Source organism: Ovis aries, chromosome 9 (assembly GCF_016772045.2).
Source record: "Ovis aries strain OAR_USU_Benz2616 breed Rambouillet chromosome 9, ARS-UI_Ramb_v3.0, whole genome shotgun sequence".
Classification (NCBI taxonomy): domain Eukaryota; kingdom Metazoa; phylum Chordata; class Mammalia; order Artiodactyla; family Bovidae; genus Ovis; species Ovis aries.
In genome coordinates this window covers 19,446,523-19,463,667 of record NC_056062.1, presented here as the reverse complement: position 1 = coordinate 19,463,667, position 17,145 = coordinate 19,446,523, and the positions used below count along the sequence as shown (strand labels likewise).

Genomic DNA, 17,145 nt, shown 5'->3' with positions numbered 1-17,145 from the left:
GTTGTATTCATAAATGAAGAGATTTTTAGAATCTTCCCCCTTTGCCTTATGTTGGGTTTTTAGTTTATCCTTGGGAAATAGGACACGTCTTGGGTTAATAGACATTGGAGGAGCACAAAATGAAATGCCGCAAAAGCAATTCAGATGGAACTGACAGGTATGAGAATGGGGCTCAGCTGCTCCCAGCTTCTTGGCTTGATGACAGTCTTGAAATAAATAATAAGAAACTGAGTGAAATGATAAAATATGTCAGTTTAAAGTTTCCAGTTGTCAAAACTAAGATTGTCTTATCACCAAACCATCGCCCGACCAAATTATGTTTCCTTTTATCCTCCCATTCATTGGGAAACATTCTTCACCCTGTGTTTTTTTTTTTTTTTTTTTTAATGCTGGTCTGTGTGAGAGCACTTCCAGGTGGATTTCCAGTCCACCCCGATGCTCATTAATGCTCAGTTCATTTAATCAAGGGGACTTTGTTTAGTCAGAAGGCAGTTGTTTTTGTCCTGTTTTTTGGTCTCAGTACCTGTCACTGATGGTTCCAAGTTAAACAGTGGACCTGTCTCAGTAAAGGGAATTCTATTCAGTTTTATGAAGAGGTCACTCTCATTGTTTTCTGTGTGGCAAAGATGAGATATTAAAGAACGTTGCAACTTTGTCTAAGGAGCCATTATATTGTAATTTCTGACATTTGGAAAGAAGACTGAGGTTCACTCAGTCTTCTTTAATTTAGTGCTGAGTTTCTAAGAAACAGTAGCCAATTTATTTTCAACAAAATGAGAAATTATGTTGACTGCTGTGTCCAGATGCTATACGTGAGGCACTGAGACTGTTAGGGTTTCCCAGGGTCTGGGGGCATCTAGTGTGGTGGGATTTGGCAGGCGGAGGGGCACTCGGACTCAGCAGGTAGGTGGACAACTGCCCCAAGACTGTCCGTGCTGGGAGGCCCGGGTTTAGACTCAGATGTCTTGACCCGTATTTGACAGTGACATTTTATCAAAAGTATCCCTTCTGAATGTCTATCTACAAGATGAGGAAAGTATTCTTCTTTAATAGCAATTCTCATATTTAAAACTGTTGAACTTTAAGAGGTAGGGAGACCATATTTTTTTGTTGTTGCTTGTTTTTGCTAGATTTTTTCCTTCTTGAATATGAATGTCCCTCTCTTCCTCACTCAGCTAGTCCCTATTCTCTTCTTGCCATAAATGTACATATACCAGAATGGAAAACTAGGACTCCAGAAAGGGAGAGGAGGCATTGGAGAGCAGAGAGAACTGAGGCGGTTACAGCTCACCATGACCCACTGACAGTGGGTTTCCTGCAGACCCCTGAGACAGCATGCGGTCCCTTGGGACATGTGCCTGGGGACAGAGGGCTCGGATTGTGGAGGAAAGGCGCACTTAGTCTTGCATCTGTTCTATTTGCAAGTAGTGTGGCCTTGGACAGGCAGCGTAACCTTTTTGAGTTGCAGCTTCTACAAGTGGCATTTGGGCTAATGACTGGGTGAGAGGTGCTTGGGAGCAAAGGACAAGAGGAACCATTCTGGCAGAGGAGGGCAGAGGTGAAGACCTGTCCCTACAGGCATGAGACAAGCCCATAGCTCCCATTCCCATCCCCTCTCACAGGGCTCGCTGTCCTGTGCTGTCGTCTGCGGAGCTGATGGTTAGTCTCCGGTGAAGTTCACCTGGGCTTGTGAAACGAAACGTAGGAGGAGAACCAGGTGTGGATTTAACTGGATGTGTCCCCGTCTGCTGTCTGTGCGATGTTAGGCTGGTGCCCCAGCTGTTCTGCTGTACAGCATCCTTACCTGTAAAATGGGCATGACAGCTCTGCCACCTCCAGCGGAGGCAATGACTGCTTGGGGGTCTCGGGGCTAGCACAGGGCACGCCCCCAGCGTGGGGGTTATTATTCACTCTGCTTCCTTGGGTGCTAAGCAGCTCAACTGGGTCATTTTCCATTCTGATTAGAACTTCTTTGCTTGATTGCATCAAGTTGGGATAATGAGAATGTTTATTCCAGGACAATCCAAGATAACAAATTCAGGGTGATTGTTTCCTTACAAAATTAAGAGGACTGGGAAAGGGGACGCCAGGGAGAGTGGGTGGAAGCTGTTCCTCAGGCACCCAGAGTAGCGTGAGAAACTGATTGTGTGGGCCGCAGTCCCGTCATCCGGATGTCCCCAGAGTCGTTCCTGTAAAGGTTACGCCTGGTTCACACGTGTCGTACGTGTGAGTGGCCTGTTTTGCATCATCTACAAAAGGCCCGTGGTGACAGATCACTCCCTCCCAGGGTCTCAGGAACGTCACACGTTAGAGTACAGGACAGCTGTGCATGTGCCTCCGTCCCCACAGGCTTGGCCAGGGCGGGTGACTGGACCCAGGGGCCTTTCCCACCCACCACACCTAGCCCCTGCTGAGCGGCCATGCCTGATGGTAATGGGGTGGTGCTGGGGAGGTTAAACATGTCACCCCATAACCGTGTTGCTTTATTGTAAAGCCCAGTGCCTGGGGCTCGCACAGCATCGAGGTGTCTGGTCTGTAAGGCTGTGCCTTTTGTGAACTCGGTGTCAGTAGGAAAGAAGCCATGGCTGCCCTTCCTCCTGCACACACATCCCCCCAAACCCCACCCCAGTCCCTTGCACAATCCCAGTCTGGGTCCACTGCATACGCGTGCCCTCTCAGACCATGATTCCTCCCAGAAGAGACTGCGTACTCCTCAGGCGCTCTCAGCGCTCTCCATGTGGACAGGCTGAGTGGTGGTTCAGTGTCAGATACGTTTGTTGTGAATTCAAGTCAGGGACCGCAGGAGGGGCCGATGACAATCCTAATAAGATTGCTCTTCTCTGTGGGAACACTGTTCAGCTTTCAGCCCGGCTTTCAGTAGTTATCTTTAAGTTTTAGTTACTTCATCAAGTATGATTTAAACTCACAGCCAAGTCAGTTTGTCCTAACTGTGTTTTTGTCTTTCTCTGCTTGTGTGTTTTGTTTCATGCAGTGGTGCTGATTACTATGATTATGGACATGGACTCAGTGAAGAAACTTATGATTCCTATGGTGAGTAAATGGCTGGAGTGGAACCATAAATAGAAAGGTCATAGAAACACCTTAAAGCACTTAACTCTGGGGAGATTCATACAGACAGAATTTTAGACCACAGCTGCCTCTCAGTTCATCTGTGCTTATCCAGCTATTTTCAGAAGCTCTCTAACGCTTAAACTTAATATTTAAAGGGGACTAAAGACTTGCAGAAAATTGCAGGCATTCAGATTCTGAACTTAGATTTTCTGTTTGGGTTGATTGCAATGTGCTGATTTTCTCACTTACTTGAATAGTTTGCCAAACTGCAGACACTTGATAGAATGAGTCTCTCTGAAGTGTCTTTGCTTCTTGACAGTAAAGAAAAATGAAGCAGTTGAGACTACAGCTCTCAATTGCTGTAGTGGTGATTCCACCACCCCTATCTTTATATTTTAATTTATTCCCAATCTCAGTTCCTCTAAAAACATTACAGTGGGAGTCATTTGTTAAAGGTTACAGAAGCGCTGGGCCAGGGAGGAGATGGATGGCTGTCTCAGGCTTACAGGGAGACAGTGAAACCCCACTGAGTCCAGTGGGAGCTGCCCGAGGTGCTGGGGAATCCACGTCCAGAGTCTCAATATGCAGAAGGACGACAGGTTTAATTAAAAGAATTGGCTGCAGCAACTTAATGATACTGAGAACCTCCTTTGCTGCTGGGCGCAGAGATCAGAGAACACGAAGCTTCAATCAGTTGCAAAGCTCTGATGAATGCCTCATGCCCAGTGCAAGTGAATCAGGATTCTCGTTAATGGATGTTATGACATTTCTCTGAACATAACTGAAAAACCATTTTCCAGTGTTCCTTTTGAAGTGCATTTTGTTATATCACCTGCCCCAAGCCTTGATGACCGCCCCTTGGATTTTTTTTGTCATTATTCGTAACAAACACTTAAGAGACATACCTTGGTTTGTTGAATGCTGTCTACTTAAATTGATGCAAGTTAGCTTGAGGGAATGACGTTGATTGCATGTTTGTATCAAAGAAGAGGTCATTTTAAGCGGTTTTCTTCACAGCTTTTTAAAATTGGTCTCCGTGGACACATGGCTTTTAAATCACTGTGTGCTGCAGCATGGATGTTAACTGTTTGTTGTCAAAGACCTTCAAGTGACTCACCGACAGCCCTGAGCTGGGGTGAACCAGGGTCCTCTGTTGGAAATCCATCGTTCCATGTGGATTTAGTATGAGGATGAGTGCAATTTGACATTATGTCATCAGATTATTTCCTGTCCAGGAAGTATTTTGGAAACATAAATCTCTACCCAGTACAGCTTTCCTTCCTTCTTTATATGAGGGACCCATGAAGAACAAAGCCACATTTCCCAAACTGCCCACTGCCATTTTGCAGTCCAGTTATTTTCTCCTTTTGCCTTCACAGATTTTTATCTGTGTTTTCTGTGTCTTTGAAGAAGAAATCCCAAGTGACCCTTTTACCATGCATAGATGTCTTCATGTTTAGCAAGAGGCAGCTCGATTTGCTGCTGGAGTATGTGAGCTTTTATTAAATGAGTGACCAAAAGGAAGTTCTTGCAAACTTGGCTGTCATTTAAGATACAAGGATCAGGCCTTCCCAGGCTGGTAGGCTTTGCTAGTGAGATGAACATCTTCGATTGTGTTTGTAATTCTTTAAAAGTGAATTCTCTCAGATTTTTTAGTACCTCGGGGATTTATATCTTCAGTATGACATCTACCATGGGTTCCGGGCTAAGTTAGATTCTGAAAAATGAAGCCATGAGCTCTCTGGTGTTGATCTAACTGTGATTCATCTGACTGGCTTTAGGGCAAGAGGAGTGGACTAACTCGAGACACAAGGCCCCCTCGGCGAGGACCGCGAAGGGCGTCTACAGGGACCAGCCATACGGCAGATACTGATTGTGCTGTCTGCTGTTGTGACATAGCCAGTCTCCACCAGTCCTGTATACTGTTCAAAGTAATTTTTTTCTATGAACAATCCCTTTTTAAATAAATCAAAATGCTTAAAATCTGAATGGATGGAATTTAAAACTACTTTGTTGAAAGATCAACCTGGGCAGGAAAAAAAAAAAAAGACATGTAAAATTTTGTTATTTCCAGTCTGTATATGAAAAATAGGTCATCAAAAGGAAAAAAAAATAACTTTGATTAACTAGTGTTAAACAAAAAAGATAGGTTTACTAAATATGTTAATCCATCCTTTTAACATAAGCCTCACCTTTCATTTTAAAGGTTTCCATAGAAATTTAGTTATTTTATCTTTCGGCCATATGCTATTTTTTTTTTCTCTTGCCAACATGCGTAAAAAGGGAAGCCAATTACAAGTGCAAATAATGTGGTATTCTTTTGTAACTCAAGTCTTGAAATGTTCTGTAGTGTTAAGCAAAGTCTCCTCTTGCTTGATACTAAATAAACTTTTGAAAGAAATTTTGTGTGTGTGAGCTAACAATTTCATGTCTCTCTTATTTAAAAAGGCCTTCATAAATAGTCGTAAACAGGGAAAAGATTCATTTAACAATGCTTGTCAAAAAAAGGGTCACACTAAACATTGTACAGTTTATTTAAAACATGGTATAAAACTAAATGTACCATTATATATTCACCGTAGACTTAAATGCTGTTTAAAGAGTCCAAATGGTGTCCAGCTGCTTGAATGGCACGTTAAAACTACGCAAAACCTAATCTTGTTTAAAAACTGGTTTTAAAATAACTACTGATTTTCTGAAAAAGATGTGATCAGTTTTCATCTTGTTGAGCGTTTTTTCACTAGTGCAACTTTGGATTTTTTATGAGAATTTTGGTACCTTAATGAACACCTCGCTCCATGCTGGAAGCAATAAGCACAAAGCTTTTAAAGACTTTCTGACTTGACTAATTGAGGTCGCACTCGACAAGGCTGAGGATGTGTAACCCTTAAACGGTCTTCATTTTCAAAGGTAAATAAATCAAATAAGATTTTAATCTCACTTAATTTATCTTAATATAACTAATAAAACCAGGGAGGTTACAACTTAGCAAGTTTCATTATCCATTTTAGAAAGGTTTTAAGATCACCTAAATTCTCATTTTAAAAAGTTTAATTTGTTTTAGTAATCTAAAAAGCCTTAGTTTAGTCAGTTTAATTGGGGCCAATTATACCCTGTTAAACAAATGTAAAACCTCATAACTAGTTGTTTGTAATACATTATTTGGTTAGTAATTGAGGGCACTTCTTAAAACTGACAAATATTTAATAAAGTTTTTCTTTAATCATTTGGCCTAAGTTTTTTTAAAACTGTAGATTGTGTGAAATGTTTAATTTTTATTTCCTGAGGGACTTCCTTCTATTTGAGTAAAAAGGTCTTTTCTTTTGTTAGGAATGTCAGCCACCTTGGAAAGTGAAAGGAAGGCGGCGTGGGTCTGGCGGACACAGGTGAGTGTCCTTGTTCCAGTTCTTTGATGTGCTTGAAGGATGAAGACGGCCTCATGCTCTTCCACGTGCTTCCCACTACCAACTAGTGACATAGCGGCAGTGGCAAATTAACGTCCGGAATGTAAACCAGTCAGACCCGGTCAGGTCTGCACAGGCCGTGGAGCTAGGAGGCTGGGCCCCCACAGTGTGTAAGTAACTCCATTACCTCCTCAGTAAAAATGTAACAGGCTGGTCAGTAGCATAAAAAAATTTTTCAAAGTTTCAAGTGGAAAAAAAGCAGTTTCCCAAACCTATTGACACTGTGATGATCCCCGCCACCGACTTTTTTTAAAGGCTGTATATATTCTCTCTGTATATATTCATAATACAACATAGATGTGCTGGAAATTTTGGACAGTAATTACCGTAGGCTTGTGAAAGTACAATTTTTGCATGTGTGTCATTTTCTACTTTGAGTTTTGCAAAACAAAATTCCGCTTTTCAAAAGATAAATATTGCAAAGTATTTTATAAAATTGTTTCATAAAATTCAAACAACAGGGATCATGAAAGAAAGATATCATTACTCTGAGACCATTAATCTGGTCTCACTTTCCAGTTACTCTTGTTTTTTCCTAAACCGTCAGGGATGCTGCACGGGCCCTGGCATCCCAGAGAATCTCCTGCCCGTCGCCGGGTGACGTGGTCTGGCTTCAGCTGCCAGTACGATGGGGACACTCCTCGTCTCTGGCAGTTGTTCTGAGCATTAAGCAAGGCGGTGTTCAGAGCGTTTTGAAGGCTGGCCTGTGATACCATAACGTAGAGTTTCATTATTGAAGTCGAATACATGTTTCATATACATGGGAAATATGAGCACTTTTTTTCTCCTTAATCACCAAAATTAGCCAATTACTCTTAGGAAGAAAATAGTTCTCTTCACTCTCATAAATCAAAATAATTGTTTGGGGTTGGCTTTTGTTTGGGGCCTCTTTTCTTGTACAGAAAGGGGATGTGAATAACACATTTTTTCAGTGTATGATATCGTATTGAAATTTTTTCACTATTTTCTTTAGTAAGTTTTTGTTGTTGTTGTTTTTAGGAACTGGCAACTTGAATAGTAAGTGTAGGCTTCTTTAATCAGGAATTATGGACAGATTCCTGGAAGGTAAATCAGTAGATAGTCTTCAGAGCTCGTTCTCAGAAGTTGTTCAATTTTATGTTTATTTTCATTTTCTTAACCATAGCTCCATTGGACTGTAAAAGGGGGTTGTGAGGCAGAAAGGTCAGGAGCCACCAGGATGCTCTTGGACGGTTCTGCTTGGCTTTCGAGGGCTTCCCTGACTCAGCCAATCCTCTACTGAGCCTCATTCCTCCCTGTCTCAACAGCCAAGACTTGTAGACAGCAGCCTGGTCCTGCCCTGTCCCCTCCGTGCACACCGCATCCTTCCCAAGTCATCCCCGGGGCCTCCCGGCTCAGGGTTCATTTACTGAGTTCTCCTGTACACACACCTGAGGCACCAGGGGCCCTGCGGTCTATAGGACATGGACCTTACACTCAAGGATAGTATAGTTCAGCACGGATGGAGGTGGTGGCCTGACCCACCAGCACCCGTCTCTGGGCCTTTGCGCCTGGAAGCTGTGCCTCCCCATCCTTCCATGATGTCTTCACCAGTTCAACTACAGTCCGTGCTCTCTGAAATAGCATGCTTTTACACTTCCTCATTTTAGTATTGATACCATGTGACTTAGATTGGTTAGAAGTTGCCAACCAACTTGTAACCTGTACTGAATCACTTTCATTGAATCCTCAAACAGTAAGAAGGTGACTGCCATCTCCATTTTACCGAGGAAGATACTTAAGCTTCAGGCGATAGTTCCCTGTGTAAGCTCCTAGCCCGGAGGCTGCAGTCAGTTGCACAGCATCCACTATAACCAGGGTCTCTGCTCCCAGCTGTGCTGTTACACTGTCTGCTGTCTGGGCTGGCGCTCACTCCCCCTATACTGAAGGCTCCTTGAGGACAGGGGCTGGCTTCTATCTTATTTTGTATTCCTAAAGTAGCCCCACAACATTGAGTGTTGGCAGACCCTGTGACTGATAACCCACCCCCTGCCCCAGATTCCTTCCTGGAGAGATTCTTTGGCTGTATTTAGGTTCTGAATCTTCCTTTGTTCAAGATATCCCAAGTTGAATCAGGGTCGGTGTTCATGCAGACGCACTGGCTGAGCGTCTGCTGTGCTGCAGGCAGTGGAGACGCGGTGATGATGGACACAGCTGTCTGCTGGGGAGCCGGGCAAGGAAGATGCTAGCAGGACTGAGACAGGTATAGCGCATGGCAGAGAGACATGGACGCCAGGCGGGGTGGTGGAGGCGGAGAGTGCCAGCAGGGGTTTCAGTCATCTAGGAAAGCATAGTTATCTAGGAAACTTCAGTTACATTGCATTATTAGAGAAACCAGTAGATGATGTGGTCTGTGTACACAAGGGACACATAATGAAGGATCTTGCAGGTCCTCCTAAGAAGCGTGGACATGACAGCGCATGTCGAAATGCAGTCTCTTCACCCTAGAACCTGCCCTACTGCACGCCCCGGCAGAGATGGCACCTTTTTCAGTCTCTGTTCCGAGAAGAACTTTGTACAGACCTCTTTGCACTGGTTATTATCTGATAGCCAGATGGTGAGAACCTTACGAAACAAGGGCCTAGTGTTTTCATCCTCTTGTTCCATCTCTTAGCACAGTGTTTGGCAATTTAAGCATCTAGCAAGTCAGTGAATATGAAAGAGTGATATTGTCAGCGTGATCCGTGTGACTCCTGACAGGCAGTATTAGGAATCGTTGGGTGTAGTTAGCAGAGACCCAAAACAGGAAGAAAAAAATCACTCACAGAAATTGAATTACAATTCAGGCAGTCTAATTTAAAATTAGACAGTGACTCTGATGATTCGGAGAAAAAATTACAATGTAGTCAAAAATCTAATAAGTTAAGCCATTCTCTAGGTTATATGTGATAAGTATAAATAGTAGTTTGTTATTCTATATGCAAATCATATCTATTTATGCTAGGTCAGTTCAGTGGTGTCCTACTCTGTGCAACCCCAGGGACTGTAGCCCTCCATGCTTCTCTGTCCATGGGATTCTCTAGGCAAGAGTACTGGAGTGGGTTGCCATGCCCTCCTCCAGGGGATCTTTCAGACCCAAGGATCGAACCTGCATCTCTTACGTCTAATCTGAATTGGCAGGTGGGTTCTTTACCACTAGCACCACCTGAGAAGCCCATCTACTGTTTATAGTGATGTACTAGTTGTCTTGATCGGTATTGACATTGTAGGAATAGAAAGGAGAATAAATCCATTACTATATTTAAAATAACAAAATCTTATGCTTGAGTCTGTTTCCATCTTTGAGAAAGATTGTAGGACATTTTAAAATCTGACTTGCATCCTCCCTTCCTCCTACCTAATTGGACTGATTCTGGAGGGGATCGTTATTCCACACACATAGCTGTCTTGCTGTGACCGGCACCGCCTGCTGTCACTGTCCTCGTCTCAGCGCGAGTCCTTCCAGGGCTCCCAGCGCGGTGCTGCCCTGCCTCCCTCTCTGCTCTCCCTCGGCTGCCGCCTCGGGGGCACGTACCTTCAGGGTGCTGTGCGAGGGTGCCGTTCTCTGCCCCAGATCGCTCGTCCTCACCCTCCTCCCCAGCTCTTGCTACAGCCAGCCCACACCTGTCTGTGCAGCTTTGGGGTGAGACTGACACACCTCCTCACTCCAGAAGTCTCCCTTGACCCAGTGTCTCCACATGTGCCCTGGGTGCAGAATCCCCCCGGAGGGCCCTAAGGGCTCTTAACCTGCAGCATGGGGTCCCTTCCTCTCAAGCCCCTGCCCCTTCCTGGGTGTGAACACCCTCAGCGCAGGCACCGTGTCTCCGTGCAGCTGTCATTCACCTGGTGAGTGAAATGAGCCAGGTGGCATCGTGTCTCTGAGTGCAGGACTGTGCCTGAGAACTTTATCTGCCTCATCAGGTCAAGTTAGAGTCATTCTTCCATTGAAAGAGAATTTACCAGGTTGCTAAATGTAGTCATTCACATATACATGTATGTAAAAGCTCACCTGACCTCCATGGCAAGGTCCTTGCCCTTCCTCACCTGCCCACGTCCACTCCCTAACACAGTTCTAGCGCCTAACAGGCTCTCGATCAAGGGGCTGGAATAAGTGAGCAGATGCCTCGTGAAGGCAGGGCTGATCTCTGCTCACTGGGCATGTGTTTGTCTTTCTCACCGACAGCACCACTTCAGGTTCTGTGCACATGGAACCGCGTCTCATTTGACTCTGCATCCAGACCCCAGCGTGCTCTCTGGCACGACAGTGCTCATGGAGGAGCCGATGACTGACTGAGCCAGTGAGCAAATGGCTCCGTAATTTTAAAATACTGACCCTGAGCATCCCTCACTGTTAGTTTGTCAGTGGAAATGAGATCATTTACTTCTGTAACCACTGGCTTTTTCCCTAGGAAAGGTGAAGTTGGAAAACAAAACTGTGCCCTTTATTTAGTAGGTGATACATGTGCTTGATACAAAATCTAAAACTTTGGGGAAAGTGTACAGTGAAAAGTTGGTCTTAATTCCCACCCCTGCCCTGAAACACCCAGAAGCAGCTCTTGGTCTTGGTTTTTTTTGTGTTTTCCGAGGAAAACATACGCTTTGCTTCTGCACAGATTATTACTGTTTTTTACATACAGAACAGTACACTGTTGTCTGCCTCCCTTGCTTTACTTTAGAGTATATCTTTGAGTTCATTTTCTATCATTTTAAATTATAAAGGTATGCTTTTCTTTTTATTGGCTGAATAATATTTATATGAATGCATCATAATTTAAACAGCTGTTGACAGACAAGTCATTTTGCTCCCCGTGTTGTGCACTCATTAGAGACAGTGCTAGGCAGTGTAGCCGTCCATCTCTGTTCTTGTGCACGTTCGCACACATCTGTAGAATCAGTTTCTAAAATAGATTTATTGAGTCATTACATTTTCCTATAGTTATTACTGTATTGCTCCCCGTAGAGGTAATCGTGTATCTTAATATGCTTTTCTGAAGGAAATTTGAACTCCCAGTGTTATTCTGTCCATTATAGTATACAGCTGTTAGCACCTACACACAGCAAACTCCTCTCGGCAAAGTGGGTTCACAGTTGTTCCCACATGCATGTGGTGGGGCCGGATCCTGTGGGAATGAGCGAGCCCAGCTCTGGGCACTCGGCTGTGTCTTGCAGCGATTGCTGAGGATCCATGCTAAAGATGGTAACGGATCGCACTCCCCTGGGCTCCTGTAGGTCTCCTCTCACTCCTGGGACCTCCTTTCATGAGCTGATGGAGTCTGAGGCCAGCCCACCCCAGGCCCTGCGTTCAGCCCTGGATGCCCTAGGGGAAAGGGCCACCTCTGCTCTCGAGGGGCCCACGTCCTCTCCGGAAACCAGCCTCCAGCTGGCCCCTCCGTCCACCCTGCCTTTGCCCAGCTCCCCACTTCCTACCCTCTTCTCTGGCTGTCCAGAGCCTGCCGGTTCCTCAAGAGCTTCTCTCCCTTCTGCCCCCCAAAAACCCTTTTTCCTCTTTAACCTGAGAGTACTGGCTGACAGCACCCGAGGGGCAAACCCCTGATTCGATCTGCAACCCCTGGGAGTCCTCGAGGGTCAGGAGCAAGTCTGTCCTGTATAAGGAGAGCAGTCATCCGCCATTGAGGAAATGTGCATTGATTAAACAGTACCCTAATTAACACTCGGGCTTCCCTGGTGGCACAGTGGTGAATTCGTCTGCCAATGCAGGAGACGTGGGTTCGATCCCTGGGTCGAGAAGATCCCCTGGAATAGGAAATGGCAACCCACTCCAGTATTCTAGCCTGGGAAATCCCATGGACAGAGGAGCCTGGTGGGCTACAGTCCAGGGGGTCGCAAAGAGTTGGACATGACTGAGTACACACGCATATTAGCTGTTTCCCTTTTTAAAGTAAACAGCCTGGTTCGTCCCACAGGACACCGGTGCTGTGTGCGGTCCTGGCAGGCGAGGCGAAGGCCAAGGGGGTGCAGGGACCTAGGTCACATGCGCTGATCGAGGAAGGACGAGGAGGGAAAGGCTCCACAGAGGGGAAGAGAAACCCAAAGAGGGTTGAAAGATAAGCTGAAATCTTGAAGCAGACGAAGGGGGAGGACGTGTCAGAGGTGACAGGCTGCTGCAGGTCTTGGAGGCAGGGAGGGGCCTCACGGGTCTGGGGCAAGCACGCAGGTGCTGGAGTATGATGTGTGGCACCCATGGCTGGGGACAGGAGGGTGGGCGGGCCAGGTCACAGGGAACCCAGAGAACCCCGGGGCGGACGTCTGTGACCGGAGCTGTGGGGAGTAAGCGAGGCAATGGCGGCCTCTCCACTGTGATAGGATTCGGCTCTCTTCCCTTTGGATTGCTGCTTGGGTTTTGAAACAAAAATTTTGTTGTAGTTAACACATCAAAATGTATTATTTGGTGTTAATATATCTGAAAGCCAAGTTTCAGGTAACAAGCGTGTATCCACAGAAAGTCACCGCACATTTTAATATTGAAAGTTCCATGTGGAAAAAAACATAGCCATTCTGAAAGCAGACCCGTAAATGTCGTAATGGATGGCGTTTTGATGACCATCATACTGTTTAAATCATTCATCTGCCTACTGAACACGAAGATTTTATGTCCTTAATTTCTATAATTCTATTTTGTCTTGTTTTCCATAAGTATTCTCATTTCTATTAAATTTCAGCCCGCCTGTTTCCTCTGCCTAAATCCTGCATTGCCACCAGAGTATAAATATTTGTTTCTTGATGTATACAAATATATTTCATTTTCCTCTCTTTCAGGAACTTTCCTTCCAATTATGGACTGCTTAAGAATAGTCAACTCACCAACGTGCCTAGTCAGTAAATGAATTCACTTGGGAACTTGAAAATCATCTTTTTTCTTGCAGTTTTGTGTTTCATGAAATGTTTTATAAAATGGTATGCTTTCTGATTTGAAAAGTCTGTTAAAAAAAAGGGAAAGAAAATCAATCTTTGTCCCCTAACAGAAAACAAATGATTTGTGCATTACTTAATAAAGGCTGCCCATTTCAATTGCTTCTACTTTAATATAAACCTAGAAAAACAAAGGCTTGTTATTTCAGCCCAGCTCTGAACTCTGCACACTTGAAAACCATATGTGGCTGCACCTCACTGCAGGAAGTCAAGACTCAGCACAAATTCCAGATTTGAAAATGATTTCTCCATCTCAGTTATGGACCAATAAATACGAATATGTTATGCCCAAAGCATTCTGCCACATGAAAGGTTACTTACAAAAGGCTTCCACAGGAAGCAGGGTGGTGCTGCCAGGATGGAAACCCAGCTTTCATGCCTCCATAATCTGTCACGAGACAGAAAGGTCACCATCCCCACTGACAGTAGTAGTCAGTTCCTTCTCTTTTCATCATTCACTGGTGCTTTGTGATTTTAATTCAGTAACCCCCCACCCCCACCCCTCAACCCCGGGAGGATGTGTTTCATTCCTTCTGTTAGAAGCTCACACAACAGACTTCCTAGTCTTGGAATTTTGAAAACGATCCTGTGCATTGTGAAATTGTCACTGTCTTACCTCAAAGACACATTTCCTCAAGGCATTCACTGTTTACAGGGGTATGGTGTTGGGAGCATCGTGTGTTGGGAGCACAGAACAGCTCCTGATGGGTTCATTTTTCCTTGTGCTCTTCTGCTCCTGAAGTTCACATTTCTGTGTCTGTCATGTATGCATTTCTTCATCTCAGAAGGGCAAAGAATAATACCCGCATCCCAGGGCACCGGGTGCCCATCAGAGCAGAGTCTCCGAGCACCCGTCTGTGCGGAATTAATTCTAAACAAGGAGGAACATTAGGACCTGAGCTGGATTGTCGTGTGTTCCCACACTTTGACTCCCTTTTGGCCTGCAGCCTCTTCTACCGAGTCAGTGACACAGTCACGAAGCTGCAAGTGGAATCCCAGGCACTGGAACTTTGCGACTCACCTCCTGTCCCCTTTTCCCGATCCCCCTCTTGCTGCCTTAACTGTGGCCGCCTCTCCGCTGCCTGGGCACTGAATTCCCAGCACACACATTGGCTGAGAATCCCCTGCTTGCTGGGCATGGCCCTGTGTATGAGAGCACAGGTCAGACCTGGGGCCTCATACCTCTCACATCCCAGTGGGAGGAGCCAGACCATCAGCAGCAAACTGGAGGGTGCCAGGAGGGACAGAGCAGGGACGGGAGGGGGTCAGACCTGGCTGGGCCGCGGGGGAGTATGAGGACGCTTCTGTCGGGACCTAGAAGAGTCAGCGATGAGCTGCACTGAGGCCCTCGCAGGGGCCACAGGCACCCCACGGAGGCAGTGCCCGTCGGGGGGACAGACCAGGGGCAGAGGCAGGGGCCAGGCCTAGAGGGCTGCCGGGGGCTGTTCAGGGGAGGAGAGGGACGTGATCCCTGCATTTCAGCAGGATCACTAGCAACTGCATTGAGAAGAGGCGGCCGTGGGGCCACGTGGGGTCCCGTTAGCAAGCCCGCCGTGGAGGTCAGAGGGAGGCCTGCATGCAGGTCCTGAGGACTGTCCACATGTAAGACACGCTCAGGAAGCGGGGCCATAAGCTGGATGTGAAGTGAGCATGGACTCCGGCCTTATCCACTGCCCTGGAGTCACGGCCTTCTCAATCCCTGCAGGACCCGCTTCCCCCAAGATGACCATTCCCCAGCTCAGCCCCCCGGGCCAGACCCCCTATATTCACAGACTCTCTGAATGTAGCTCCTCCTCGAGGAGGAGGACTTGTGAGAGGGCGGGGTCAGCAGGGAACAACTGGACTTTTAAAGTCTTTAGATTTGAAACTCGGCTTTTCTCCAGCTAAGCTGGTTTTGGTCCATCTCAGCTAGGGTGCCTCCTTGACGCATCTGTCTTCTTGGCAGCTTCCAAGCGTGGCAGGCTGAGAGCCATTCTAGTGTTTGATTTTTAAAGGCTCTGAGTGACTTCCTGTGGTTTTAAAAATAACCACTGATGGCTTTTTCAGCGCATACTTAACTGTATTCAACCCTTAGAGCTGGCTTTTTGAAGGGAGGCCTTCGTGGAGTTGTCAACAACACGGCCACCATGCTGGAGGAGTTCTGCTTTCTGATTTCAGATGGTCCTGGCTTCCGTAGGACAAAAATCTTCTGCACAGTGACCCAGCCCTGATGCTTTTGTGTTGCCTGGTGGAAAACTCTGGCAAAAAGAGCTTCTGTGCAGAAGCTAAGAGCTCTGCGTCTGTGTTCCTGCTCTGCGGTGACTTCTAGAGCCCCTCCCCAGGCCGCCCACCTAACTGCCTTTAGACGCATCTTCCCAGGCAGCCTGTCCCAGGTGGCTGGTTGTCCTTGCTCTGCCCTCCCCCTAGAGACTGTTCCTCCAGGTGGTCCCTCATTTGGGCTCCGGGAGGTGACCTGGCACAGGGCAGCCTCCGGCGGCACAGTGCACCCCTGGCAGCTGATGCCTGGGTGCTCCAGTCATCTACTGTGGCATAACCGTCCCAGGACTTAGCAGCTTAAGAGGCATACACCACGTGTTTCCTGAAGAGGGCCCTGGGGATCTTTTCTGGCTCAGAATCTCTCACGAGGGTGCTAACCATCAGCAGGGGCTGTGGTCCCTCAAGGCTGGCGAGCACGCGCAGCGACTCACTCATGGGCCCCTTCCCCGGGCCCCTCCACCGGCCGTCTGGGGGTTCTCACGTCAGAGCAGTCAGCCTCCCTCGGAGCCAGCACCCCAGGAGGGAGAATCTCCGAGAAAGGCAGCCACAGGAGCAAGGCAGCCACAGATGCTGCCCTGCTTTCAGAAGTCACACAGCCACTTCCTTCTGCCGGTGGTCTACCCCAGCAGCCCCAGGACAGCATGGGGGTGACTGCCCAGGGTGGGGAGCTCCAGGAGGCCGGGCGCTGGGTGACCTGGCAGCCGACTCCCACCGGGCGAGCTCCCCGACAACTCTGTGCCTCAGTGTCCCCCCCCACAGAACGGGGATGCTGGTTCCCTCAAGGGAATTGTCAGGAGGAGGCTGGCACGTGCTGCGCTCCCCCGTGTTATCCATGAACTCCACGGATGTGCAGAAGCGCGTCCCATGGAGACTGTGCACACCACCCCTCCCATTCCACCGCTTGAAGACCCTAAGCCGTCTTCTCCATGGCAGTGAGCTCCTGAGGGCAGGATGGGGACTTACCCCCTCCCCAGCATGCCCACACTCACCCCAGCAGGCACCCTCTGCAGCCCAGGCACCCTCTGCAGCCCCTGAGTGGGAGTCCCAGGCTCGCCTTAACCCTTGCGGCCCCGAGGCAGGCTCAGCCTCTGCTGCCCACTGCCCCTCCATCTCCCTGCTGCTGGCTCCACCCAGAGGCCCTGGCCTCCTCACACACACACACACACACACACACACACACACACACACCCTCGCGCACACATGCACACCTCAACCCATCTAACCAGATGGGAGCAAGAGGCTGCCCCACCCAGCGACTCTTAACCCATTGGTCCCAGCATCAGACCACTGGCTTCCAGGCTGAGGTGCCTGGCCCCGTGGGTGTCACATTAACCCCTGATGTCCTGTCACCCCTAAGCCCTGGCTGCTGCTTCAAAGCCAGGCCCACACTTCCCAGTTCCTCTCACCCCCCATCAGCTGGGCGATG

General features: G+C 47.3%; 1 protein-coding gene across 4 annotated transcripts in view; it reads left to right on the top strand.

Annotated features, from left to right (window-relative positions):
* KHDRBS3 (KH RNA binding domain containing, signal transduction associated 3) overlaps positions 1 to 13,562 on the top strand; it is a 161,576-nt gene extending 148,014 nt beyond the window's left edge. For 2 of the 4 annotated variants that reach the window (XM_015097718.4, XM_042254053.2), the window contains exons 8-9: positions 2,993 to 3,051; positions 4,854 to 5,473. In XM_015097718.4, coding sequence (XP_014953204.2) covers positions 2,993 to 3,051; positions 4,854 to 4,945 — 151 coding nt within the window. In that variant the 3' untranslated portion in view covers positions 4,946 to 5,473. Of the gene's footprint in view, positions 1 to 2,992; positions 3,052 to 4,853; positions 5,474 to 6,402; positions 6,647 to 13,310 lie in introns of those variants that run through there. The other 2 variants (XR_006060786.2, XR_006060785.2) reach the window with 2 other exon arrangements.
* The last annotated feature ends 3,583 nt before the right edge of the window (positions 13,563 to 17,145 follow it).